The sequence below is a fragment of the Monodon monoceros genome, unplaced genomic scaffold (genome assembly GCF_005190385.1).
Source record: "Monodon monoceros isolate NGI ecotype Baffin Bay Population unplaced genomic scaffold, NGI_Narwhal_1 Super_Scaffold_7, whole genome shotgun sequence".
Classification (NCBI taxonomy): Eukaryota; Metazoa; Chordata; class Mammalia; order Artiodactyla; family Monodontidae; genus Monodon; species Monodon monoceros.
In genome coordinates this window covers 53,695,059-53,721,793 of record NW_021703784.1, presented here as the reverse complement: position 1 = coordinate 53,721,793, position 26,735 = coordinate 53,695,059, and the positions used below count along the sequence as shown (strand labels likewise).

The 26,735-nt window shown below is 58.0% G+C and overlaps 1 protein-coding gene across 3 annotated transcripts in view; it reads left to right on the top strand.

Moving 5' to 3' along the window:
• The first annotated feature begins 2,101 nt into the window (after positions 1-2,101).
• The window catches only part of CAPN5 (calpain 5), a 51,914-nt gene continuing 27,280 nt past the window's right edge, over positions 2,102-26,735 (top strand). For 2 of the 3 annotated variants that reach the window (XM_029208218.1, XM_029208219.1), the window contains exons 1-3: positions 2,156-2,245; positions 16,886-17,112; positions 23,978-24,109. In XM_029208218.1, coding sequence (XP_029064051.1) covers positions 16,948-17,112; positions 23,978-24,109 — 297 coding nt within the window. In that variant the 5' untranslated portion in view covers positions 2,156-2,245; positions 16,886-16,947. Of the gene's footprint in view, positions 2,246-16,885; positions 17,113-23,977; positions 24,110-26,735 lie in introns of all 3 variants that reach the window. The other variant, XM_029208220.1, reaches the window with a different exon arrangement.

Here is a 26,735-nt window from a genome sequence, read left to right as displayed (position 1 = left end):
ATGTCCTGAAAAGTTCTGTATGTCCAACTCCACTCCTCTCCCTGCGATCCCGTCCCCTTGGCTAGATGGGTGTGGGGGAACTTGAATGGTTACTTGAATATTTTACCCCAAGACACCAGGCGTTAGGAGCCTTCATGTTGAGCCATTTACCATGCCAAGGAACTTCCTTTAGGGTTCTCAAACAATAGCTAGACAATTAGATCTGTTGGGATTTTTTAAAGAAATTATTATTATAAGGATTTCACTTGGGAAACTCGTTACATACAGGAGCAGTGAAGATAGGGGTTTGTTGGCCTGTAGCAAAGAAGATTCTCTCCAGGGCTCTGGTGGGGTGGAGGCTATGGAGTCTTGCAGAGCTAGGAAGAGGGAACTAGGTCACAGCTCTGGGTGACAGAGACTCTCCCAAGACAAGTAGAAAGGGCTTCCCTGTGAGGAAATGAGCTCCCAGTTACAGGGAGATGCAGCAGAGGTTGGACAGCCAGTCAGGAAGCCATCAGAGGTGGCCTTTCCCTGGGGGAGAGAAGAGGAGGAGGGGGATAGAGGAGGAGGAAGAGGGGAAGGGCATGAGTGGAGTCAGACAGGGTAGGGAGGATCCCAGTTCTTCCATTTCCTGATTGTGTGACCGGGGCATCTCCTGAGGCTCAGTTCTATCATCTGTAAAATGGGGCTAATGAGGGCTCCTGCCAAGGGTGGTTGTGAGAATTACATGGGAAAAGCACCTGCACAGCAGGCACCATGATGGCACCATTTGGTGAATCAGTTTATAGCAACCGACCAGCAGGGACCTGGGGCCAGAGCATCATCAGAGCTCCGCCCCTTCCCCCAATTTTTTGGGAGACCAAGCTCTTCCTGGCTTGTCTGGAAACCTCTCCATCTCAACCTCCAACAAGAGCAGGGTCAATGCCTCCCCCACTACACCAGGCTGGGTGCCCTGGACAGGTCACTGTCCCTCTCTAGGTCTCTTTCCTCATCTGTCAGAGAAGGTGGGAGCTGCCAGAGATGGGCTCTGAGGTGGGCCCTTCCAGTTCTAACATCCTAGGATGGCTGGGCTTCTAACCAGCCATGTGTACATGTCTCTGTTCTTGGGACCCAGTGTCTTCAGAAAATGAGGGGGTTGGGCTAGATTGAAATAACATCGAGAGCACTTACTTTGAGTCAGGGCCCACTCTAGGGGTTTTACATGGCTCAGTCCATTTAATCCCCACAACAACAGCATGGAGTGGGTGCTACTATAATAATTTTATAGGTGAGGTGACTGGGGCACAGAGAGTTTGGGTCACTTGTCCAAGGTCACACAGCTAATATGAGCCCAGGCAGCGAGTCCAGTGTACATTCTTGCAACCACCACAAAACACTCCTCTTGTGGCTCCAACAGTCGGAAATACAAAAGGGGGGCCGATTGGTCAGAGTGACTTAGAGGTACACTGGGAACACTGGAAGGAGAGATGAGAGGGCCTGAGCTTCTCCATCTGCGAAGTGGGCTGACACAGGCCTCGGATGAGCATAGCAAACACGTCTGCTCTGCCGTCCCAGAGCCCCTACTGTGTGCTAGAGCTGGTCACTCACAAACCTTCTCAGTCTTATGTGGGAAATATGCCCCTCCTGCTGTCGCCCCATCATAGCATATTGAGTAAGTAAATACTCAATACGGGCCTGGAGCTTGCTTTCCCCATCTGACAAGGGCCCTCCTTGTGACTCCTGGGGTCTGGGTCCCGCTCCTCCATCCAGAATCTTGGGGATGGATATGGACATGGAGATAGGGAAGAGATGGGCGCTCGCCTCTTCGAGTCCTTCTTTTCCCAGCCTCCTGCCTCGGTGCCGACCTAGGCTGGGCTCTGGGGAGCTCCCGGAGATGCTGGGAGGGAGGGACCGGAGAACGCGGGCCCGATCAAGCCGAGAGGGGTCGGGCTGCGCCGCGCAGGCCCCCAAATCCTCGCCTACTCTCCAGCGGGAACTCTGTAGCCACCTTCCTGCCCGTTCACCTCACAGCTCGGCGCCACTTCGCATGCGCTGCAATCCTGGCCCTCCCGCCCTGCTGGAAACCACGCCTCTGTCCCCCAATGGGCGGAGGCCGCTGGGCGGGCCCGGCCGCCCGGGAGTCCTAGCTCGAGCCCCGCCCCAGGCCAGCCCCAGCTGATCTCCGGCCGGAGCCAGAGGCAGCTGAGGGGGTTGGTCCAGCTTCCGCTCCAGTGCCAGCACCGAGCCCGGCATCCCCGAGTCCGCTGGACCCGCGGCGGCGCGGCAGGTAGGAGGCGCTGCGCAGAGGGAGGCGTGTGCGAGCGCGCGTGTGTTCATGTGTGTGTTTCGGAGGTGTGTGTGTGTGTGTGTGTGTGTGTGTGTTACGGGTGCAGCGAGGGCCAGCGCGTGCCCTGTGAGCGCGAATCGGTGGGTGTGGGGTTGCACATCCTGCAGCCGGGGAGGAAGGAGGTGAGCGCTGGCTTTAAGGCCCGGGGAGGGGGGGGGCGGGGACCTCCAGGATCCGCCCCGGCCCCGGGGCTTCGTCCCCACCCCCGCTCGAGGCTAGGGGCCTCTTCCCACTAAACCCGAGTGTCCGGAGCTGGTTTCATGGTGCTTACGCGCCGGGGTTTACCTCCCGGGGCTTGACCGGCCCTTGCCCTCCTCTTCCTCACAGTTCCCCTTTCGTGTCCCTTCCCAGGCCTCCACCCATTCAATTCCACAACCCCTCCCGGGTACCTCCCCATCCTCCGTCCCCCGGCTTGGGAAAGGGGGCAAGGCCACAATCGATTTCCTTCCTCACCATCTTCCCAGGTTGAATAGGGGCCTTTTCTCCTGGGCTGCTGGGCTTGGGTGTGTGTGTGAGGGGGCCAGGGAGGCAGGGACAGCTGGGGGAGAATGGATCTTGGGCTGCTCTGATCCTGCCACCACCTTTCAGAGTTGGGAGTCTGAGGAGACCCACCTGGGTTCCAGAGGTGAAGCAGGACGGATCGTTAACAGGTGCCAAGTTCTCGCCAGGCTTCATTTCCTGTGGTGGGATTCAGCCCCAGACCCCACAGGGTGGAGGAGAGTGAGGCACAGAGGGTGAAGTGACCTACTCTCTCTCTCAGGGTTGCTGAACCAGAATTTGCAGCTGAGTTGCCCTGGCTCTCAAACCAGAATCCTCTCTCTACACCAGCATCGAAGAGAGAAGTGCCCAGGGCAGTTATTTGTAGGATTCTGGGGAGGGAGAAATCTGGGCAGACTTCCTGGAAGGGAGGGTGTTTGAGTGTGGGGCTCAGCCTACCCTATGAGTGTGAGGCCTCCTGAAGAAACTAATGTATTCTGCTGCAAGGATTGAAAGCCTCCCACCCAGGGTCTTTGGGCCTAGCCTTTGCTGCAGTCCCCAGAGTCCTGGGGTGGGGGTGGGGAAGCCTGGCTGCTTTCCCAGGCTGAGGGTGGGGCAAGCTGGGCCCAGCTGTTGCTGCTTCAGGCCAGAGCTGGGAGCCTGGACGTCGATGTGCTTAGGTGGGGTCATTGCCCTGAGGAACCTCTCTTCTGACTGACGAGGCAGATGGGTCAAACCGAGAAGCCCCTGCCCAGAGTTGCACCCAGTGCTGGGTGCCAGTCCCTGCCCAGGAGCTGGGGAAGGTTTCACTGCAAAGGATATATTGGTGCTGGGTGCTGAAGGATGAAAAGTTCACCAAGCAGAAAAGAAAGGGCAGGGCACTGTAGGCCCAAGGAATAGATGGGTAGAGGCCTGGAAACATGTAACTGAATGATAGCCCATGAGGAGGGGCATTAAATCATCAGATGTGCATCCCAGAAGTGTCATCTTTGGCTCTGTGGTGGGTGAGTTGCTAGGGAGGCCCAAGCAGGGAGAGGCCCCTTCCTCTTTCCCCTCGCCTCTCCCCTCCCCAGCTCCGCACCCAGGGCTAGGCTTGGCACCTGAGGAGGGCATCTGATAGGGCTTCCCAGAGCCGGCACAGGAGGGGGTAGTGGAGCATGGGGAAGGGTGGGTAGGGCAGCCCTATCTGATATGGAGCCACCACTGGGGGTGGAGCAGGTTTGGGGGAAGTCGATGAAGTGTGAGAGGCCTGTGGGCTTTTGGGGATGACATCCAGGCCACTGCTCCCAGGCCAGTGCTGTCTCTGGCTGCTTCTGCCCCTGCCTTCCCTGTGGGCTCTCAGGACAGCCCTGAAGCCCTGATCCCTGAACAGGTGGCCCTCCCGGAGCCCCCAGTGGCCACAGGGAAGCCTGTCTCCATGACCTCTCCTACCTGCAGGGCCTGTCATTGTGTCACGCCTCCTCCTCGCTGAGACTGGCTCTGCACGTGACCTTGAGGCAGGGAACTTCCCCTGTGAGTCTCAGTTTCCTCATATGCAAAATGGGGGTAAATGCTGCCTATAGGGATTTAGGGGTTGATGATGAAGTTAAATCACATCACTAAAAGTGCTTTACGAAGTACATGGTGTCTGGTAGTCATTATAACTAATAGTACCTAACAGTCAGCACCACTTAATCCCTTCTTCCCTGGGGGAGGGACAACCCAGAGGAAGGAGGGGCCGACTTTGGGAGGAGAAGGGTGAAAGGAAACAGGGTCTCTCCCATTGAAGTGGAAGCCCCTCTTGGCTTCAGTGGTTAAGAACTGTGGCCTTCTCAGCCCTCCTGTGGCGGGGCTCACTATCTGGGGCCTGGCAGGTGAGAAGTCTGTCTGCTGCTGGTCTTCTCACCTCACGCCTGACTTTCTCTGCCCCAGGGTCCTCAAGTGTTTTGAGTGCCTTTAGAACCCCCTCCCCTCCACCCCTCTAGCCCCTCCGGAGACCTCTTCTGCCCCTTCATGCCTCGCCCTTTCTGCTCAAAACATTCCTTGGCTGGCAGTGGTCCTCCCGGGCCTTGCCTTGAGGGCCCCAGACTCTGCAGCTTCTCCTCCTCCCTGGGTTGATGGCGATGCCCTGGGATTGCCTCACTTTAGTTCAGGCCGAGCTGCTGACTTCACTTTGGCCTCAGGCCTTGCCTTTCCCTGTTCACTAATGGCAAAATGGGCCAAGTCCCTTTGGGGTTCTAATCCAAGTTTTTTTAGGAAGCCAGCCTTCAGGCTTGGACGTAGGAAGTTGCGAAATGTGAACATTTGCTGGCCTGTAATGGGCCGAGCTATTGCTCCCTGTTCTAATTGTTCAGGGATGTGTTTCTAGGGGTCTCAGCTTTCCCAGGACTAGGGGTATGAGGGTGCCACTGGCTGAGGCTATGGTGGCTTGTGGGCGTGGACTGTGGTTTTCTGCCACAGTGGTGCATGTGGTCAGCTGTGAGACAGGGGACTGGTGGCCGGACTAGACCAAGCCCATTCATTGGTACCCAGCTGGCCAGCACTTTCAGGGTACGCCCAGGATGGCCTCAGGATCTTGCAGCCTGGGGGACAAAAGGCAGAGAGCCTGCTGGCCTGATCTGCCTGCCCCTGCCCAGCCAGCCCCTGCCCCGTTGTCCACTGCTGGGTAACTTCTGCTAGTCAGGGTGAGGTGGTAGGACTCAACTGGTGTGTTACTAATAATATAGTAACTAAGACACTGAAGTTTGGGTTGGCTTTGTTTTCCATTGGAGCAGTTCATCCTCGCTCACTCACTTCCTTGAGCAGGAGAGAGGTGTGAGACTGCATACTTACCCACAGGAATGATACTAATGGTGTTCATTTCCTTTCGCTGCTGTAATAAATGAACACAAATTTATTCTCTTGCTGTTTTGGAGGTCAAAAGTCTGAAAAGAGTCTTATGAGCTAAAATTAAGGTGTCAGGCTGGCTGCTTCTGGAGGCTCCAGGGGAGCCTCTGTTCCTTGTGGCTGTCTGCGTTCCTCATGACCTCATCACCCCATTCTCTCTACTTCCGTAACCTCATTGCCTTTTCCTCTTTTGGAGTCAAATCTCCCTCTGTCCCCCTCTTAAGGACACCTGTGATTACATCTAGGGCCCACCCGGATTATCCAGGATAATCTTTCCATCTCAAGATCCTTAATTACATCTGCAAAGTCTTTTTTGCCGTATAAGGTAACATTCTCAGGTTCCAGGGATTGGGATGTTGACATTTTCGGGGGCAGTTATTCAGCCTACCACAGGAGCCAACTGCAGTGTCATTGCAGGCGCCATTCTCAGAGATCCCCCTCCTGGGTGCCCACAGCTGATTCCCCGAGGGGGTCACCCTTAGTGTCTGCTTCCGCCTCAGCCTAGGAGCCTTTGCCGGCAGAGCCTGGGCTGCTGCATCTCTGGCCCTGAGCCCAGCCTGAGGCAGAGCTCAGGGATGTTTGGAAGAGGGGAGCGTGCTGGCGTGTCCCCACGGGTTGACCCAGAGACCAGACCCCATCCTGGGGTCCTTAACATAAGAGTAGGTTAAGCCTTCCAGAGTGGAGTGCATCTCAGACATTCATTCACTAGCCCCAGTGCTGTGCAGGGTCACTTGATCCCCACCGTCACCCTGTGAAGGCCAGGCCGGGAGCCCCATTTTGCAGATGGGTATACCAAGGACAATTGGGGCTAAGTCCTGCCTAGAGCAGAGATGTGTGAGGGGAGCCAGGGGTGAGGGCAGGTTGAGCCAGCAGAGCGGGAGACCTGCATTTCATAGATGAGAACTCTGAGGCACAAAGAGTAACTGTTCTTGTCCCTTTCTGGCCTCATTCTCCCCATCTGAAGATAAGGATGTGGACGGGACATTCCGAGGCTCTGATTTCTCCTCTGGGCATGGGGAGGAGGAGGCACTGGCGTTCAAGGCTGCTTCGGGCAGGAATATGACATGGGGCAGAGCAGCGCCTGGAGCCCGGAAGTGCCGCCAACACGCCACTTGCCCAGAGACGTGGTTGTCATCCTGGGAGGTCGTGAGCCTCCTGGTGCCTCCAAGGAAGGACCCCCAGCCAAACTCCCAGACAGCGCCTGGCTGTGTGCTGTGGACCCTGCCCCAGTGTGGGTCTCCATTGGATCTCCATGGCCAAGGCCATGCTTTGCAGGTCCATTTCTACAGCCTGGTCTCCCTGCCTGCGTCCTGGCCTCCTTTCCATCCAGACTTCTTGTGAATCCTCCAGGAGCCCAGCTCACACCCTGGCACACTCCCGAGTCCTTAGCCTGGCTTTCAGGGTCCCCATAACCTGGCTGTGGCAGCGTTGCCGTGCTAGCCCTTTCTTCCTCTCCCCTGCACCCTGTCCTCCCGCCTTGCCTAAATGGTTTCCTCCTCCCAGGAGGTTCCGTCTTCCTCTGAACCTTCCACTTCTGTCTCTTAAAAATCACAGCCCACCCTATGAGCTCCTGCTTAGATGCCGCCTCCTCCTTGAGCCTTTCCTGCCCCGTCTGAATGCATCACTGCCCTCTTAGAGCAGATCTCTCTGGCTGGTGCTGGGGTTGCTGTCTCTCCTCCACCAGGCTGACCTCCCGGGCTGAGCCTGGTCCGACTTTTCGCTGCCCCCTTGGCCAGGCACAGAGCAGGTGTGGGAAGGTTGAATGGGGGCATGCAGCTGAGTGGGACTCCCTGGAGCTGATGAGTGGGTCACTGCCTTTGCTTGAGGGAGGGAGTGGTGGGCCAGGCAGAGCAGAGCTCTGACATGAGACAGGCTCCTGACTGTCCTGAATGCACCTCTTCCCTCTCTGTGCCCCCTGGGCCTCATCTGTGCAATGAGAACAGTACAGCTCATTTCTGAGGGTGTGCAGGAGTTTGACCTAGGAATTGAGCCTCAGTTTCCCAGTCTGAGAAATGGGCACCATCCCACCAGGTTTCCAACCTTGATTCTTGGAGGCAGGTGGTGCGAGAGGCACAGACTACCTATGCAGGAAGCAGAAAAAGAGGCTGTCCTGGTGACAAACATAGCTGATTGGAAAAGAGCAAGAAGTGTCCCCCTCTCCACCTTTCAATGGTGAGAGCCTGCAGGCCAGAGAGGGCAGGGTCTTGCCTGAGGTCACACAGCCCAGTGGAGCTGAGGCAGCTTCAGTGACCTGATCAAGTCTCATTTTTGTAGGTTGTTTCCCCTGTGGGGAGTGAGCAGCACCTGTGAGCTGCAGGTGTCAACCCTGCCCCAGTAGGGTAAGGAAGAGCCGCTGCTGCTCTGGAGCTCAGTGGCACCTGCCCCTCCCTCTGCACTTTCTCACCAGATATGCTGCTGGGCTGGGTTTCCCAGGCCCAGTGACTTTCAGTGCCCAAGCCAGCTGCTCACCCTGCCCGATGCCGAGCCTTGGCCAGCCTGCTGCCCACGAGGGTTCCCAGCTTCTTCCTGTCCCTGCTGATGCCCGGCAGATCCAGCTGGATCTCACCTGCTTACTGAGGCTCCCCGGCCCCCTCCTCACAACACCCAAGTCCCAGTGGGAACCGCTGAGGGGCAGAGGCCTGGGGACTCAGCCAGGGCCACACAGCGAGCCAGCCCCGAGGCTAGCTTTCCCCTCATATACACGGCCGGCCGGGGGACATCAGCACCCCAGGACCGCTGTCCCCCAGGACCAGCGAGGGACCCCGAGCCCCAAACATGCCTGGCCCTGCCCTCCAGACCCACTTGTCTCTTAGCACGGAGCGCTTGGTCGGGTTTAGTATTAGAAAGATCACTGCAGCTGGGTGGAGACTGGATTGGACACAGATAGAAACCATAAGGGGAGGGCAGTGGAGAAGAAAGACAGGATTTCCCAGTCCCGGTGACGCCTGCTCGGCCTTGGCCAGAGTGACTCACTGGGCCTGGCCCCCTGGTTCTGCTGCCAGAGCCCCCGTGGCCCCGGCGCAGCTCACGCTTCTCGCCCCTTCTCCCCCGCCACCCTGCCATCCGTTCCTCAGCACATGGTGCATAGGGGAGATGGGGTCCTGGGAGGCCACAACACAACCACAGTCGACAGAGAGAGATGTGTTGAGCATGTTATTGAAACGGTGGCTCGTGGGGCAAGAGAGGAGTGGGAGTGGCTCTACAATAAAAGGGAAGGAACTCATTGATAAAACCCAAACTCTGAGGCTCCAGGCCCCCTCCCTGGCCTCTGGCCTTCCCTGCCCTGGCTCTGGCTGAGGCTCTCCCTGGCCCGCGTTACTACTTCAGCACCTGACGCTCGGTCTCACCCCTCCACCCCTCCCTGGCTGCCCCCTGCCCTCAGTGAGAGCCCACTTCCCAAAGCCGGCATCCCAGTCTTGCAAAGCCGGTCCTGCCAGCTTTCCCCACTCAAAGCCCTGCACCCTGGCCTTCCCTGCACCTGCAGTGCATCCTGCCTGCGTGCTCCCCCTGCAGGTTCCCGCCTAGCCTTCCAGCCCTGCTCTGTCCAGTTCCATCTTGGAGAGACACCACCATTCTTCCTGCCCCTATAGCCCCACCTGCAACATGCATTGCTTCTGGGACCACTGACCACAGTGTGTCTGGCTTAGTTCTTGGCCTGTGCCTGTCACCCTGTGCCTCTCCTCCCTGGGACTGCCGTGAGGATCTGACCGCCTCGTGTCAGCTCAGGACCAGCCCAGAGGGGTGCCAGAGAAGACGAGCGCGTTGGAATTGACTGTTCCCTGAATTACAAGCTGTAGCTGTTCAGCCCTTCCCTGGGCGTGTGGCATAGGGGAGGGGCTCTGTTGCCTGGAGTGGGATGTGGTGGGAGGTTGAGGGAGCGGGGCCGGGGTCAGGGAGCTTTGTCTGTCGGGCATCCTTGGCTCCCTCAGCCGGCCCTGGATGACACCCACTCTGCCAGGCCATGCTGCGCCATGGGCATGTGGGAACTGCGGCACAGAGGAGGGACCCGCAGCAGGCCTCCTGCAGTCTCCTTTCACTCCCACAACTGGCTGGTCCCCAGGTAGAGTTGGGCCTGCCTCCCACCCAGCTCTGCGTTCACACGTGGGCACACAGGCTCTCTGGCCTGCCTTCCGGTTTTGCTGCCCTGGTCGTGTCCTTTTCCAGTGCATTCTCCATGTGGCAGCCAGGTGGATCTCAAGTCCCTCCCCTGCTCAGCACCCTTCCCGCTCTCCATCACCTCAGGATGAAGCCCGATCCCCGCGCCTGGCCTTCCGGGACCTCTGGCTGGGATCCTGGGCAGCCTTGCCTGTGGTCTCCTCCCGCACCCACACCGCCACTCTGCCTCAGCTCAGTTCCTTTCTCTGAGCGCCCTGCCTGCCCTCAGGACCGAGAACATCTCCTGAGGAAGGGGCCTGGCTGGTTGGTACCCCCTCCTCAGAGAGGAAGCTTTGGAGGTGTGTGCCCAGTGGGGTGTGGGGCTGCCACCCCGACCTTGTGGGATCCTCTCTTGGACTTGAGCACCTCAAGGGTTAAAGCCACAGGTGTCCTGAGAGACAGAGGAGGCGGCTCGCAGGAGGTCACAGCCTGTGCATGAAAAAGGCCGAGCCCGGACTAGTGCTGTGATCCAGCCCGGGCTTCTTCCCTGCTCTACACCCCCTGGGTCTTCCCACCCTGGGTGCCAGACAGAGCCCTACGGGTACGTAATGTCCCCAAAACTGGTGGGATCGGGGTCACTAGATTCAGCTAGGCCTTCTTCCCAGGGCCCCTGCACAGGCTTTTTCTGTTTAAGATTTTATTAAAGCACAACTGACCTACAGAACAATGCTTAAGTCATAGATACATAACTCTGTGACCCTATCCATGCAGCCACCACCCAGATCAAGGAGCAGTGTTACTGGAACCCCAGAAGCCCCCCTCCTACCCCTTCCAGTCACTACCCGCAAAGGCAGCCACCATCCTGCCTTCAACTCACCATAGATGGCTTATATCTGCTTTTCAGTTTTACATCAGTGGAATCAAAGTATTGTTCTCTTGTTTACTATTGTGCTCATGAGAGCCACCCATGAGTTGCATGCAGCAATAGTTTGTCCGTTTTCATTACTGTATAATATTCCATTAAACACCATATTCATCCTTTCTTCTGGTGATGGACATTTTGGGTTGTTTCTGATTTTTATCTATGACAAATACTACGACACTAAACATTCTTGTACTTGCTTTTTGGTGAACATGTGCACGTGTTTCTGTTCAGTATCTACTAGGAGTAGAATTACTAAATGATAGAGTATGCATTTGTCCAGCTTTAATTGATGCGGTCAGATGTTTTTGCAAAGTGGTTGTATCAGTTGACACTCCCACCGCCAACGTGGAAGAGCTGGACTTGGGGGAGAGAGAGAGAGAGAGAGAGGGAGAGAGAGAGAGAGAGAGAGAGAGAGAGAGAGAGAGAGAGTGTGTGTGTGTGTGTGTGTGTGTGTGTGTGTGTGTGTGTGTGGTGTTTTCCCCTGCAGCCATTCCGGTCAGGGCGTAGTGGTATCTCATTGTGCTTTTAATTTGCATTTCCTTGATGATTAGTGAAGTCCAGCACTTTCCTTCCATCTATTGGCCATTTGGATATGCTCTTTTTCTAATATTTTCTTCAAAAAGCTTCACTGTTTTACCTTTCGGTTAGATTTGCAGTCTATGTGGAATTGCTTTTGAGTGTGGTGTGCGTTCAGGGTCAAGATGAAGCTTTTCCCACACGGATAGCTAGTCAACTGAGCACCATGCATTGAAAAGACCATCCTTTCCCTAATGCACTGTGATGTTACCTTTTGTCAAAATCAGGTGTCCTTGTCTTGGAGGGCTTTCTAGTCTGTTTGTCTACCCTATGCCAGCCCCACACTGTGTCAATCACTAGAGCTTTGTGAAAGGTCTTGTCACCTGTGAGTGTGAGTCCTCCAGCTGCTCTTTTTCAGATGGGCTCGGCTATTCTTGGCCCCCTGAGTGCTGGCTCTGTTATCCCACCCCTTAGAGGAAGCCCCAAGGCTCAGAGAGGTGAGGTGACTTTCCCCTGCCACACAGTTCTGGAACGCAGTCTTGGCTTCTTCCTGGGCAGCACCCTGCCCTCCAGGTGTGATGTAATGCTGCGGTTCCGGTTCCCGCCTGCACCACCAGGAACTTAACAGATTTCTTGAAATCACCTTCCTTCTTCCTTGATATTTTTGAAAGGAAGCTGTGCATTTACTCTAAATGGAAAGTCAGTATTACTCTCTAAGTACAAGGTAACTGGAAGAATCTTAAAACTGAATGAAAACAACAGAAAAATCCATTCCGTTGCAGCCAGGTGCTGTTGCTGTGAGCCTGGGGCTGCCTCTTCCTTTGTTAAGTAGGTGGGCAAGGGCCGTGAGGGTTTCGAGACTTGCTGGACTGAACTGAGTTCTCCTTGAGAGAGAAGTGGATGGGGAATAACTTTCTTACTGACTTATTTACTGCCACGTAAAGCAATGTAGAGCGACCCCTAGAATGATCACAGCACTAACGTGGGGGCTGCCTTGGGAAGCCCTGGTGTGATGAGAAGGCTCGAGGCTTGAGGTCCAGCTCATGGGCTGCAGGTTTTGTACATGTTCCTTTTTTGTTCTCATCTAAAAAATGGGACTGAAACTGTCTCCTGTTTCCTCCTGGCTGCGGTGGCTGAACTGTCCCGGAAGGCTCAGTGCTATCTGCCCCCGCTGTAGCTGGCTCCTTGTGGCCTGCTGCAAGATGAGCCCTTACTCTGCCCACGCACCCCTGGCCTGTCCCTGCCACCTCCAGCAGGTCCAGGGACAGCAGATCAGGGCACACCCTCCCGGAAGGAGGTACACACTGTTTCCAAGGTGAGGATAGATAGAGCTCCTATGGGGCAGGCCCCGGGGCAGATGCCACCTTAGAGGCTGGAACCAGGAAGGGCTGATAGCAGTTCAGAGGGGTTAGTAAATTGCCCAAGGACACACAGCGCTAAGTCGCGCAGCTGGGATTCAAACTCAGGTCTGACTGACCTGCTGGAAGACTGGGTTCCCTGACCTCCCTGGTGGGTGCTCCCCTGCCCTTGTTCTGACCCGGGTCAGTGCCCCCATGCTCAGTCTGTGGAATCCCACTGTGCCAGGCTGGGCCTGAATCAACTTGTGCTTTCCTGCCTCTGAGCCTTTGCTTGAGCTATTCCCTCTGCCTGGAGTGGCCTTTCTCTCCTAAAGCACAGCTGAATTCTGGGTCCAGGCCTTTGTGAAGGCTTCTTTGTGTCCCTCTTGCTGGAATGACTCATATTCCATGCTGCCTTGTGTCTGTTGGCTGCAGTAGACCATGAAGTTCCTTGGGGACAGGAACCCTGAATTGTTGTAACCCTCCTGGCAGGGGAGGCACATAGTAGATGTGACCCACACATCCGTGCTGACATCCCGCAGCGACACAGTGCATTGAAGTATGCCAAGTGCTAGTCCATGCGGCCGTGTCTCATTTGATCCTCCCAGAGGCCCTGGCACATTATCTCTTCCTTCCACACAAGGACCATGCAGACCAGAGAGGTGACATGGCCTGTCCAGGTCTCACAGCTTAGGGGGACATCGCGAAACTAAAGCCAAGTCTCCGTCAGGAGCTAGAGAAGGGCTGGGCCACAGCAGAGAGCTCCAGGGCTTTAGCTGAGTCTTCCACGGGCAGCATCAGGAACAGGAGGGGAGGAGGGGAGAGAGAGAGAAAGAGAGAGGCCTGATCTAGTGGGAAGGGGCGAGCCCTGGCCTTCAGGAGACCTGAGAGCTGGTGCAGCTCTGACATGGAAAGCTGATCCCCCTTGGGAGTCCTGGGCACTCTTTGAACCTGTTTTTCCCATCAGTGAAGGAATTCCTCATGCATCATCTGTGTTGGCTCATTCGACCCAAATTCACTGAATCCACCCCCGCTCCCCAATGCTGGACACTAGGGATACAGAGAGGAGCTGGACATGGGCTCTGTCCTGGAGGGGTGTAGGCTGGGGAGACAGACGAGTCATATGCAGATGGGGTACAATGTAACAGGCGCTGTCACAGGGGTTCCAGGACTGTGGAGGTAAGGGGAGGAACAATGTCGCACAGGTGGGAGGTACTTGGGCTGAGTCTTGAAAGGTGACCAGAATTCTCCAGGTGTGCATGTGTGGATGGAACAGTGTGTGCAGAGGCCCTGAGTGGACCACAAGGAGCTCGTAGCACTGGAACCTAGGCCCAGGGTGGAGAATGGCGGGGGGAGCGAGATTGGCAGGGGCAGAGGGAAGAGGGCAGACTGGGGGGCAGCTGGGAGGCTCAGGCTGTCCTGGTAGTGCCTGGCTCAAACTTCAGTGTCCTGAAGACAGGACGTGCCCCAGCCCCAAGCTCAGACCCAGGGAGAAGAGGCCAGGGTTTAGAAGCTGGCTTTCCTGATTGCTGGTTTATCTGTATCTATCAGTGGTTATGCCTGGAACTAGAGGGAGAGAGCAGAGCTCAGAGGCTGGTGACTCTGACCCCTTGGGCGTGTTGACTCAGTGGATGGAGTGGGAGGCGACCTTGGGGCAGATGGAGGGTGCAGGAGGACAGTCGGCATGAGGTGCAGCCTGTGCAAAGGCCGGGGCCAGAGAGCCTGGCATAAGTAGGCCAGGGTCAGCCTGGCGGCCAGGGGTGAGGCTGGAGAGATGGCTGAACTGGGTCAGACCCTCAGCCAGCCAGGCCTGGTCCCGGTTCTGGACCTGGGCCGAGCCGAGCTTCCCCCTCTCTGTTCGCTCCTCCCTTCTGTCCTAGGAGCAAACCTTCCCAGCAGCGCTGGCCGCTGCGTGGCCTGGAGGGTGGCCAGAGCCCTCATTCTCCACCGGCCAGCTCGTTCCTCCTCCCTGGGTTCTGGGCTCTGAACACTGGAATTGCTAGAGCTGATTTCTGGGCTCCTGCTTTCAGCTTCTTTGATCTAATTCTTGCAGCTTAAATTGCTTCCTAAACAGGCCTTTCAGGAAACTGTGAGGCTCATGGCGCTCCTGGTGGCTGTGTGCAAGAGCCCAGGGGCTGCCTCTCCAGCCTCCCCCTTCTCTTTCCCTCAGGCCCCCAACGCTGGGAGGGTGGGTGGGAAGGGGCAGGGTTATTGGCCTTCCCGGGTAGAGGGATGGCCAGAGAGGTTAAGGGGGTTGGCCTGAGGTCACACAGCAGTGGGACAGGTGGGCCCTGTATGACGTATGGGCAGAAGCTGAAGTGGCTGTGGGTCCAGAGCAGGGGACAGGCCAGCCCTCAGACCCTCGGCAGGCGGGGACCATCAGCCCCGCTCTCCCTTCTGTCCGTCCGTGTTCCACCCTCACCCCTCCATTCTCACCTCCTTCCTTTCCTGTTTCTCCCCTCCATTGAATCCCCTCATCTTTCCTTTCCTGTGGGGCTGGCTCAGCCAGGGTGTGTGTGGGGTGAGCCCTGCCCGCGCTTTGGAGTCACCAGGCCAAGATGGAGGCTCCAAAGTCAGAGGATGTGTGTTCAAGTCCAGACTCTGCCATGGAACTCGGGCAAGTTGCCTCCCCTCACTGAGCCTCAGTTCTCTTTTCTGAAAAATGGCAACAGTGAAAGGCCTACCCAGCAAATCCTAAACGCCAGCCTCTAGCCAGGTGGTTTGCACACGGCAGGTGCCAGAGACACGGAGGTTCTCTCTTGGGAATGAGAGGGGCTTTTCTACTTCTGTGCTTCCTCTTCCCTCTGGCCTGCTAAGCAGTCTCCACAGCCTCTGGTTAATTTTACTGGCATCTTCCAGTTACTGAAGCAACGTTGTTCCCATCTTGGAGATGAGAAAATAGGGAATCAGAGAGGTTGAGTGACTTGTTCAGGGCCACACAGCAGGTGAGTAGTACAGCTGGGACTGACACCCATATCAGTTTGCTCACAAACTCATGTTTGCCCTAGAAGCTGGCCTACCTTGCCTCAGTTTCCCTCAGCTAGGCTGCGAAGTTGGGGCCTGTGTCTTGGGGGTTCGGGATTGCAGCGTTGCCCTGAGCAGGCCCAATGATAAGTAGGCCCGGGGGTGTGGAGATCCCAGCTGGAGCCTGCAGCCCAGATGGAGTGTGAGATACAGGGCCATAGATGGGGCTGTCAGTCAGGTGCCTGGCTGTCCCAGCCTCTGTCAGGGCACCTGGCTGCGGCTCCCTCTCCTCCCCTCCCCTCCCAGAGCCCTTTCCCGAGTCGGTCCAGTCTGGGTCTCTTGCATTTGGTCAGCACACGGCTACGAGGTTCAGGGTGCTGGACTGCGGGGTGCTGATAGGCGCAGCACCTTCGTGTGCCAGGGCTGCGTGTGGATTCAAGTCCAGACTCTGCTGTGGAGTTTGGGCCTCGCAGGAGATGGGCCAGTTGGAAGCCTAGAAGACGGGTCCAGGCTGAACAGAGGGATGTGGGGGTCATCCATCAGCCAGGGGACCCCTGAGGGGGAGGGGAGGTCAGAGGGGGAGTTGGGTCCGGACCAGCGCTAGATGCCCCCGAGGCCTAGGAAGAGGAGACCGACCGTCCAGGAGTGTGAGACGCTGCAAGGTCTGGGAGGCCGTGTGGGAGAGTCTGGCTTTGGAGACTGGAAGGTCACAGGGTGGGGCTGGGAGTCCTCGGGGGAGGTTAGGTCACCAGCGTGGAGGAGAGCGCTCCCTACAGAACTGGAGGCATTTATTCCAAAGTGCGGTGGAGAAGGCAGAGTGCTGGAAGGAGGCAGTGAGGAGGGATGTGACTGAAGGCTGGAGGGGCCTCCAGGGCCAAGGGTTTTCCACACAGGACAGAGATGATCTTGCGGCTCCAGGCTAAGGCGTGAGGCTCCGGAAGAGGGGTAACTTGTGGAGACAGTGCTGCCGCTTTCCTGTGGGTGTGACACCAGCCAGGGAGCTGCTGGGTCACCACTGGTCTGATTCTGTCTGGGAGCTCTAGGAAGGCTGGTGGAACAAAGGAAGGGAGGTCGTGGGTGCGGCCAGGCAGCCCTGAGCGCCATCGTGGTTGTGCCCTGTTGGCCCGCGGGCCTGGCGTCACCTCTAAGCATCAGAAATGAGGAAATTCAGGCTGTGGAGTTAGTCGGTTCCTCTCCCTGCTCTGTGCGTACCAGCTGTGTGACCTTGGGCAGGTCTCTCCCCCTCGCTGAGCCTCAGTTCCTGGCCTGTGCAATGGGGATGAGGGTGCCCACTTCCCAGACCTGTGGGGAGGGAGCACGCGGGGGCCACCTCACTCAGCATATCCCTCGGGGCCTGCAGTCCTCAGGAAGTGATGCTCTTCTGATTTTCTGTCCTCCCAGGTGCCCCAGGAGCTGCCCTCTGCTGCCTTGTCTCTGCCTCCCCTCCCGGGTCAGCGGTCACCATGTTCTCCTGTGTGAAGCCCTATGAGGACCAGAACTACTCGGCCCTGAAACGGGCCTGTCTACGCAGGAAGGTGCTCTTTGAGGACCCGACCTTCCCCGCCACCGACGACTCACTGTATTATACGGGCACCCCGGGGCCCGGCGTTAGGTGGAAGCGCCCCAAGGTCAGTGTCTGGTCCGAACTGGTGCCGAGGTGGGCAAGCCCAGACCCGCCCAGTCTGCGGGGACAGTGGGTGACCGGCAGGGGTCGCTCTGAGGCCCCAGGCAACCGAGAAAGCGGAGTGGCTGATGCTGGGCCCGCCTGCTGTGGGATTTCATCTGGATGGGGAGCCAGGAGAGCGGCCCCCAGTTCCGTGGCCACCACTGCCCAGCCAGGACCTCTCTGGGCCTCAGCTTCCTTATGAGGAAAGTGGGGCCCTCTGTTCTGCCAACCCTCCTGCCAGGGTCGTTTTTCGGATACAAATGAGGTGACATGGATGTGCCTCTTTTTTTTAGTACAACGTAGAGTGACGTTCAAGTAGAAGGAATTTACTTTGCTGATCATTGCATAGTGAGTTTGAAATAGTCATTTGCTGTACGTGGAAGGTATTTATTACGATGGATAATCAGTAATAATAGTAATAGTAAAAAATAATAGTACCGCATAGAGCTGTGGGCATTAAAAGAGACGATGCATGAACGCCTGGCACCAAGCCTGGCACCCATAAGCCAGCTGTCACCGTTATTGCTGGGATCCGTGAATTATGGAGCATCTGTCTGGCGGCTCCCTCTGTCCCAGCCTTGGTCGCTGTGGCTGGAACGTGTTGAACAGAAGCTTCTGGCCTCATGGCATGATCTCATTCTCTTTAACCCCGATTCCTGAGTGTGAGAGTGGGTGTCCCGGGGGCCTGGGTGACGGAGAGGCTGCTGAAGGCCAGTGCCCCAGGCCCCCTCCCCAGTCTCCGCGGCTGTGCTGGTGACACTGAGAGTTGGTCACACCGGAGGGACTTCAGTGCAGGAGACGGTGCTGGACCGAGGTGCCTGGGGCGGGGGAGACTCCCCCTCCAGTACTCAGAGGAGGCACCTCAGAGTTGAGGGGTGAGAGCGTGGGGTGTGAGAAAGACACGAGCTTGAAACCTCAGCCTTATTTGGGACGTGGCAGGGGCGTGGGGTGTGTGGGGTGAAGTCAGGGGAGAGGAAGCCCTGGGGGCCCTGGGGTTGGCAGGGCTGGGCCAGGGCAGCTGTGCTTTGAGGCAGCGGGGATCTTAGGCCAGGCTGTCAGCAGCGTGTGACGGGGGAAGATTTGCACGTTACAAAGTGCCTTCCAGCCCCGCTGGACATTTTGGGAAAGTGAAATTCAGTTTTCATGTTCCTCTCACAGGCCAGGCTCTCAAGTCCCTTCCAATGCACAGAATCCGATGTTCTTGGACTGGGGTGCTTAAGAGGTAGGGAAACCGAGTCCGGGAGGGGCAAGCACATGCCCCGATCGCCCAGCGGGGCGCAGCAGAGCAGCCTGCACTGGTCCTGCAGGCCACCGGGCTGTCCCTTCCTCCCCGGGCTCCTGCCCGCCCTGGCCCGCCTCCCCGGTCCCAGATAGAGGGTCCTTGGTGCCCCCTGGGGACCTCAGCCCCTTGAGCTGCGTTGCCTTGGTTCTCCGAACTCCCAGCCTCCTCCCGGCCTGGCCTGAGACTCCTGCCCCTTGGTGAACCCCCAACCCCCATGGCTTCCTCCCTCTCCTGTGTTTGGTGGGTGGGGAAGGAGGCCGGCCTCAATAGGCCTTTGTGAGGCCTTGGGTGCTCGAGCTCTCTGCCCTCCTCTCACTCCACCCCCTCGCTGCTCCCCTCCTGGCCCTCTGCTGCCCTCTGGCCATCACTCAGACATTCTAGATCCTGTGGCTCTGGAAGGAGGCTGGTGAGGCATGGCTGGGGATGGTTGGGCTTGCTGCAGTGAGAGGAGGAACTGCCAAGCTGGCTGGGCTCAGCATCTCCCTGCTGTGTGACCCTGCTGGAGTCACCTGCCCTCTCTGGGCCCTTTGCCTGCCAGTTCAGGAGTCCTGCCACGGCACACTGCACCTTCGCTGCCTTTCTCACTGGGCTTGGTGCCTAGTTGTTCCTAGACACATAAAGAGGAGGAGCGGAGCTGCCCCTGCCTTGGATGTGGAGGCCAGTGACAGGCAGCTTGTGGTGGTTGGCGTTGAGACAGAGACGACTGAGCGGGGCCCAGGGGCGGTGGTGGGGGTCAGTTCTGGGTTGGGAGGCAGTTCAGGGCCAGGCACTTCTGAGTGGTGTGGGATGATGGGGTGAGACGGTGTGGACTGGGGTGTGTGTGATGGACAGCCCTTTGTAAGTGGGGCTGTAGGTGGTGGCAGGGTGGGATGGCGGGCAGGCCCTGCTCCACAGGATGCGGGATGTAGGGTTGGTGGAGCAGGAAGTCAGGCTCACTTGCCTCAGGCTGGTGGGGTGGGGCCAGCCCAGTGGGGTGACCATTAACTCCCTTGAGGTGGAGCATGGCCCGAGGCAGCCGTGTTTCTATGGAGTCCCATTTCCTGGGTCCTGTGTGTGACCTGACTGTTTACAAATGGAGCAAAAAGCCAACTTTCTCGAAGGCCCAGGGGAAGCCCGTCTTCACTCCCACCCCTCCCCTAGCTCCTTCTCTTGACATTAGTTGTGGCCTCTCTGCTCTTGGGGGGATCTCCTCGGCCAGCCTCCCTGCCTGCCAGCCTCCCTCTTCTTTCTCCCAAAATGGAATGAGGAGGCTGGCTTTTGAGCCAGATGGCCTTGGCCCTACCTTGCAGGAGGTGTGACCTTGAACAAGTCACTTCCCCTCCCCGGGCCTCAGTTACCTCATCTGTGAATGGGGAGAATAGTTCTCGCTGCTCCTGGTTTCTGGAGGTTGAAGTGATTTGAGGTATATCTGTGCTGTTCCACACACAGGGGGCAGATGACAACCTGCCTGCTCTCACCACCTGCTCCTGCCGGCCTGGTGTTGGGGACCCAGAGCCAGCCCTGCCCGGAAGTCCCATCTCTTGGACTCTCTGGTCCACTTCAGTCCCACCCAGGGCACCTGCCTCGGCCCACACCCTCCTCCCAGGTCCAGTGCTTCTTTGTTTTTTTTCCCATTCAGTAAACACCTGCTGGGGGCCTGGCCAGGGACATGAGAGGAGGTGAGAGACTGGAGGAGGCCTGTGACTCTGGGGGAATCCCAAGGGGATGGGTGGATGGGAGGCTTCCTCCTCTGTCAGGCCCAGGGCCTTAGTACCGCCGCTTCTCATCCCTGCGTACCACTCCACCCCATGTCCCCCCTTGCTGCACTGTGCCTTGTCCCATCTCTGGGGGTGATAAGCCTGCAGGTCCTTTGCTGGAACCAAGAAGGGAACAAATAGGGATCCCACAAACAGACGTCAGTTTTGGAACCTCCCAGAACTCTCACAAGGTGGCCTGGTGGTCCCCGGCCCCATCTGGGGCTCATGCTCACACCAGCACCTGGAGAAGGCCCCGCTCCTTGGCTGTGCTGAGCATTAGGCCCCTTTATGCCGTGAAGCAGGCAGTTTGCGTCAAGTCCAGCCACCTGGGCCTCTGCCCTGCCCTGCCCAGGAATGATCCCCTCCCTGGCATGTGCTGCGGTGGCCTTGAAGGATGGGAGGATGGGGCGGGGGGGCAAGTCTGTTGCAGAGGGGATGGGGCACAGGCTGTAACCCCTGAGAACACTGCCCTGTTTTCGGTCCCAGGCAGAGATCCTGCTTCCTTCCTGGGCCTCAGTTTCCCCATTCTAATCGATTCCAGCTGTGATCTTAGCTTCCAGGAGGGAGGAGACTGGGGTGAAGGTGGATGGATGAGGAGAAGCGGGGAGAGCGGAGGGGCTGAAGGCGCCCTGGATCCGTTGACTAGCTGCCTTCCTGTTTCTGCACCGGGCCTGGAAACCTGAAGTTCTGGTTCAGTGAGGAGATGGTTATGGGCTGTGACCTATGTCCGGTGCAGCTGGCCTGGCAGGCTGGAAGGGGCCGAGAGGTGAGAGGTGACCGCAGGAGCAGGAGGCTGTGCCCCACAGAGATGTACGTTGACCGGAGGAGTGGTCACCCCAGCCCTGTCCTGCAGGCCACTCTGCTGTCCCTTCCTCCCAGGGTTCCTGCCCGCAGCAGAACCTGCCAAGTCCTGTTCTGACACTGGAGGTGGGCAGAGCCAGACCTGGGCCCTGCCCTGGAGCTCTCAGGCTGGTGAGGGAGACCCAAAGGTGAACTTCAGGGAGGGCAGCGTTGGGAGGGAGCACAGCTGGCTGGGGGCCCCGGGGAGGATGGCATCAGAGGTGGCATCGGTCTCGAGGCTGTGGCTGGATCCCATCTTGGGGGGCAGTTTGGAGTCTCCATTCCCCTCTGGAGCCTCCCTGCCCATCAGCCCTCTCCATGCCTGTTCTGCTGGCGTCACCGCCTCCAGGCAGCCTCCTCTGATCTCTCCCTGGGTTCCTGCTGTCACAGCTGTGCTCACATGGAGGGTTACACTCAGGCTTCTCCTCCTCAAGGGCTCTGCCTGTGGGCTGGGAATTTTCTGACTGGCTCTGCCCTCTGTGCTTAGCCAATGGCCCAGGGAAGGTGGAATGACAAACACTGGTCTTGAGAAGCCGGGGCTCTATGGTGACAAAGGTGAGGGTCTGCGCTGCCCCTGACCCCTTGGTCTCATTGCCATATAGCAAGTCCCCCAAGCTGGGCTAAGGACAGGTGCAGAGGATGGAGAAGGGATGGTAGCTTTGTCACTCATAAGTCCTGGCCCAGCTGGAGGCTCTGGAGCTGACTGTCTGAATTGGAATCTCAGTTCACCTCTTCCTCTGTGGCCCTGTGCAAATGACTTACCCTCTCTGTGCCTTGGTTTCCTCATCTATAAAATGGGGATGCTAACCATACGTGTCTCACAGGGTTGTTCAGCACAGCTGGGCACACAGCAGGTGCCCAGTCATTGCAAGCTGTGTCTGATTGTTCCATTCAGGGTGTCCCAAGGTGGCCGCTGGACTCCAGGGCCAACCCCAGGTACCGCCGCCAACCTCAAGTCGTTTCTCTATCTTGAGCTGGCAAACCCGCGCCTCTCCTGGCAGCGGGAACACACCCAGACCACCATCTCCTCTCCGCTCCCTCCCAGGCTGGCAGATTTGCCCCAGGTCTCTGCTCTATCACAGGGAGTCAGGGCAGTGCCGAGCCTGGAACCAGGGACTCCGGAGCCCTGAGCTCAGTCTCTCCCAGGAGCCAGAGAAGTGTCTGGGACAGGCTGGGGTGGCTGGACCTGCCCACAGGCTGCCCTGGCAGTGCCGCTTAGTGGGAAGGAGAGCTCTATTGCGGGGGCTAGGCTCTGTCTCATCCATCCACTTGCCTCATGACCCTAGGCGTCCCTGCCCCATCCTGGGCCTCGGCATACTCCTCTGTGGAATGGGTGGTCCTGTCTCTGTGCAGGGCCCACAAAGGGGAGGGGTGCCTCGGAAGTCACTTCCTCTGATGCCAGGCGGTAGCTGTCTCTTTTCCCATGGTGGGGATGTGGCTGGGGTCCTCCAGGTACGAAGGCCCCCTCCACCCTTGTCCTGCCTGCTCTTCCGGACCCCAGGGAGGCAGATGCTAAGTCATGGCTCCCTCTGGCTCAGAATTCTGAGCTGGGCCTGGGAGATAAGATAAGGACGGCAGCTGGGTGGGAGGCAAAGCCACTGCTTCCTGAGAACTCACTGGGTTTCCAGCCTCACTGGGTTTCCATGACCTGGGGCAGTTCCGCAGTCTGTACTCTGGGGGAGCCTCTTGCAGCTTGGCCCTGGGTCACCCTGAAATCCCATCTGGAGTGCTCATGCCCTCAGGGGAGTTACAGCGCTCAATGGCCCTCCCAAACTCTGGTTTTCCCAGGCAGAGGTGGCAACAGGAGTCCTGAACACCTTAGTGAGACCTGATGGCCCTTTGCCCTGTTTTCCCCTGCCAAGTGCTCTGCCTGCATGTTCTGTGGAGTCCTTACACAGCCCTGCAAGCATAATAATCTACTTCCTTTGCACGGGGAGGAAATGGAGGCTCAGAGAGGTTGAGCCACTGGCCCAAAGTTGCACAGCCGGTAAATGGGGAGCAGGAATTTGAATTCTGACTTCCTGACTCTGCTGCCCTCTGCTGGCTGCCTCCGGTAGGCCCTCAGTAGCTCTGTTGTGATTGAACTGGTTGAGGAGCATCAGCTGAAGTGGAGACAGGCCAGTGCTGTGTGGCTGGGGTATGTTGTTCGACCTCTCTGGGCCTCAGTTTCCTCATCTGTGAAATGAGCACAATGCTCACCTCTCAGGATAGATCACAGTGCCAGCAGGAAGGAAGGCACGTCTCAGTGTTTACCTCCCCCAGCCTGTATTGTCGCCCCCCTTGGAGCGCAGTCACTCGCTGTCAGCTCTGTAGAGTGAAGATGCTGGTGGGTGAGGAGGAGGGGACTGGGGTGGGCACTCGGGGAGCTCTGGGGGTGTCTGCTCAGCTCTGCTCAGCATTTGCTTGCTGTGTGTCCTTGAAAGTCACTGCCTGTCTCTGAACCTTCATTCCTCGTCCATAAAATGGAATAAAAATGCTACACTGCTCGGGTGGAGTGAGGGTCAGATGAGACAGCCCGAGGATGTGCCCACATGGGTCCCGGGATGGTTGTCTCCTCGCTTCTCCCTGGCCCTTTGCACTCGTCATGTGCAATTTTGATGTGTTTCTTCCCTGCATCTCACCCCACTTTGTGACTGTGGGCCCCTGAGAGCTGGCTGGGATGGGCCCTGCAGGGCTGCTGGTGCTGGAGGACGATGGACACTGAGCCCTTGCTGGTCAGGGAGGACCACAGAGGGCAGGAGGAAGGTGGTGGCCTGGGTCCAGCCCCTCGAAGTCCTTCCACAGTATTTGCTCATCATCCAAACTTCAGCAGAAGAGCAGAGTTCTTCAGCCAGGGGAGGGGAGAAGGGCTTTCTGGGCAGCCCTGGGGGAAGCTGGATTTGGAGAAGCTGACCCAGGGCCCCAGTAGGCAAGGGGAGGCGTGCGAATCTCCACGCAGACAGTGAGGTCTCCTCTCGGCTTCTCCACAGGACATATGCGAGGACCCCCGCCTCTTTGTGGATGGCATCAGCTCCCACGACCTGCACCAGGGCCAGGTGGGCAACTGCTGGTTTGTGGCGGCCTGCTCGTCCCTCGCTTCCCGCGAGTCACTGTGGCAAAAGGTGAGGCCTGGGTCAGGCAGGGGTGCTGGGGAGACTTAACTCCGCCTGGCGCCCTCCCCATCAGATGGGGGAGGTGCAGCCTGAGTGAGCAGGTGAGACCTTATGACAGCCTGTGCGGGGATGGGGCGGGGTGATGCCAGGGCTCCCCAGTACTGACTGAGCATCAGAATTGCCTTCCCCGCCCCTGCCAGCTCAGGGGCAGGTGCTGGGAATCTGCAGAGCTCCCAGTTTTGATGCGGCCGCTCTTGACTGTTGGGGGCCCACTGAGCAGAATATGCACCTGTGAAACGTGGAGGCTGCCTAAAGCATGTGCAGTGTGGAGACACCACTAACTGCGGCTCAGGAGAGCCCTGCTAGGATCTGCTGTGCGACTTGGCCAGCTCTTGCCCTTCTCTGGGCCTCGCTCTTCTCGCTCTGAACAGCTGGAGGGATCCAGACAATCCTGTTTCATGATTCATGGTTCCAAGCAGCTGATATTCTGGACCAGAACCACAGGGTTTTAGGTTGGGAAGAATGGGCTCCGGTCCTGACACTTCGCCCTCTTGTGGCAGCATTCGGCGGTGCAGCCCTTAAGTCCAACACTCAGAGCTCCCTCCTTGGGGAAGCAGGGAGGCTGGAGTTGTGGTTTCTAAAGAGTAACTGATGGGGACTGCATCCTGGGTTCCCACGCCAGCAAATACAAGTCATTGCCCCTATCTCATCCCTGCCCTTTCTGCTCTTTCTGTAGGGACTAGCAGTAGGGCTTAAGAACACCGGGCATCCGAGTCTGACAGGCTCAGGTGCGAGTCCCAGCCTCGCCGTTTCATAGCTTTGTAATTAGCCTCAGGTTACTCATCCAGAAAGTTGGGATATCAGAGTAGCTCCCTCTCGGGGAGCTGTGAGGGTGGAACAAGGTACTGTGCTTAAAGGGCCTTGTGCAGTGCAGCACTGCGGTGACCCCAGTGTTGTGATCATTAAGATTCATGGAACATAATGGGTGTTCCTGGGCAAGCAGGGTGCAAGGGGCAGATGAGTTTGTTCTCATCCTCTGAGGCGTCCCTCAGCCATCAGAGGGAGCTGTGCCCTTCGCCGAGGCTGGGACTGTGGTAGGTGTCCTGTTGTCATGTCTTCTGAACAGGGGTGTGACCTCTCAAAGCCACCCCCAAGTGGGCATCCCTGGGGCCTGGCCCCGGTGGTCCTGTGGGATACGGGAAGCTCTGTGCTGTAGGCCCCTCGGCAGAGGCCACTGCTGAGATCCGTAGACATGGGTGGTCATGAGGCGTCCAAGCTGGGAGGGCCTTGGAGAGCCTCATGGCCCACAGAGGCTCGGGATCTGGCGCTGTTCTTCGGGTGTAGAGCTGTCCTCAGCCCCCTGCCTCCAGGCTCCAACCCCCTTCTCTGAGCCCAGAACAAGGTGCCCCGGTCAGGGCTCCGTCTAGGGCTGGAGGTGGCACATGGGAGCCCTGTGGGGCTGGCCCTACACCTCCCACCCTGTCCTATAATTGCCTGTTTATCTGTGATCTCCCCTCTCGAGCTCACAGACAAAGCTGGTCTATATCTTCCTGCTGAGCCCAGGAGGAGCCCGGCACAGAGAGGGCTCAAGAAAGTTTTGAGAACAGAGTTCCTCCCCAGCGACTGGCCAGCAGCCCCAGGCCTCCTGGGGCCTGCAGTGGGGCCGGGGCCTGGCCCTCTGTGTCCCCTCCTGGGGAACGGGCTGTCTAGTCATTTGTAGAGATGAGCCTCAGCTTACTGTGTGCCCTGCCCTGGGCCCGACCCCTGGGACAGCTCTCCACCTAGCAAGTGGAAGAAGGGGCCCCGGACCCGCAGGCAAGAGGTTTGTTGTTGGTGCTTTGTGACCATGGGCAGGCCTGTGTTTGTCTCTGGGCCTAAGGTTCCTCCTGCAGGGTGTTGGGGCACCCAGCCTGGCTTGTCTGGAAGCTTCAGGGGCAGATCTCCAGGAGCTTAGGTCCCTGGGAGGTTGGGCGAGTCAGGGCTGCTCTGGGCTAATTGCACTCTGCCTTCTGGTGCTGCTGTGGTGACAAACCCTGGGTCCCGGCAGCAGGCACGAGGTCCCGGGGAGCTCGTTACTGTGCCTAACCTCCCCTCCTGTCCCTGCTGACTGGGCCCTGTTTGTTGTCACCCCTCACTTGCTGGGCCTGTTGCCCTGCAGGGCCTCCCCTGCCCCACCCTGTTTTCTCCATGGAATGGGGGCGCTCAGCCTGAGCTGCACCCCTGCTCCCTCCACCCACCTCACACTCTGGGGATGCTGAGCCTCAGATGCAGGCACATCACGCCCCTGACACACATGCCCCCTTCTCCAGGAAGCCACCCCTTTACCTCTAGTACTTGACATGGCCTGGGGCCGACAGGCAGGGGATTTGAAGCCAGCGGGTCCTGGATTTGATTCTGGCTGGGTTTCTCGCTAGTTGTGTGACCTTGGTCAGGTCATGTTTCTTCTCTTGGCCTCTGTGTAAACCTGACTTTTCCAGTCCCCATGGTAGTAGGAGGATTAAAGGAGCCCATGGGGTAGGGGTGCGGGGCAAGCCCATGGCATTTAGCAGCAATCTAAATCCCTCTCTGCCCCTCCTCTGGCCTCCCACCTATTCCTCTCTTCTGCCGGACACTTCTAGGAAGCAGGCCTCCCTGT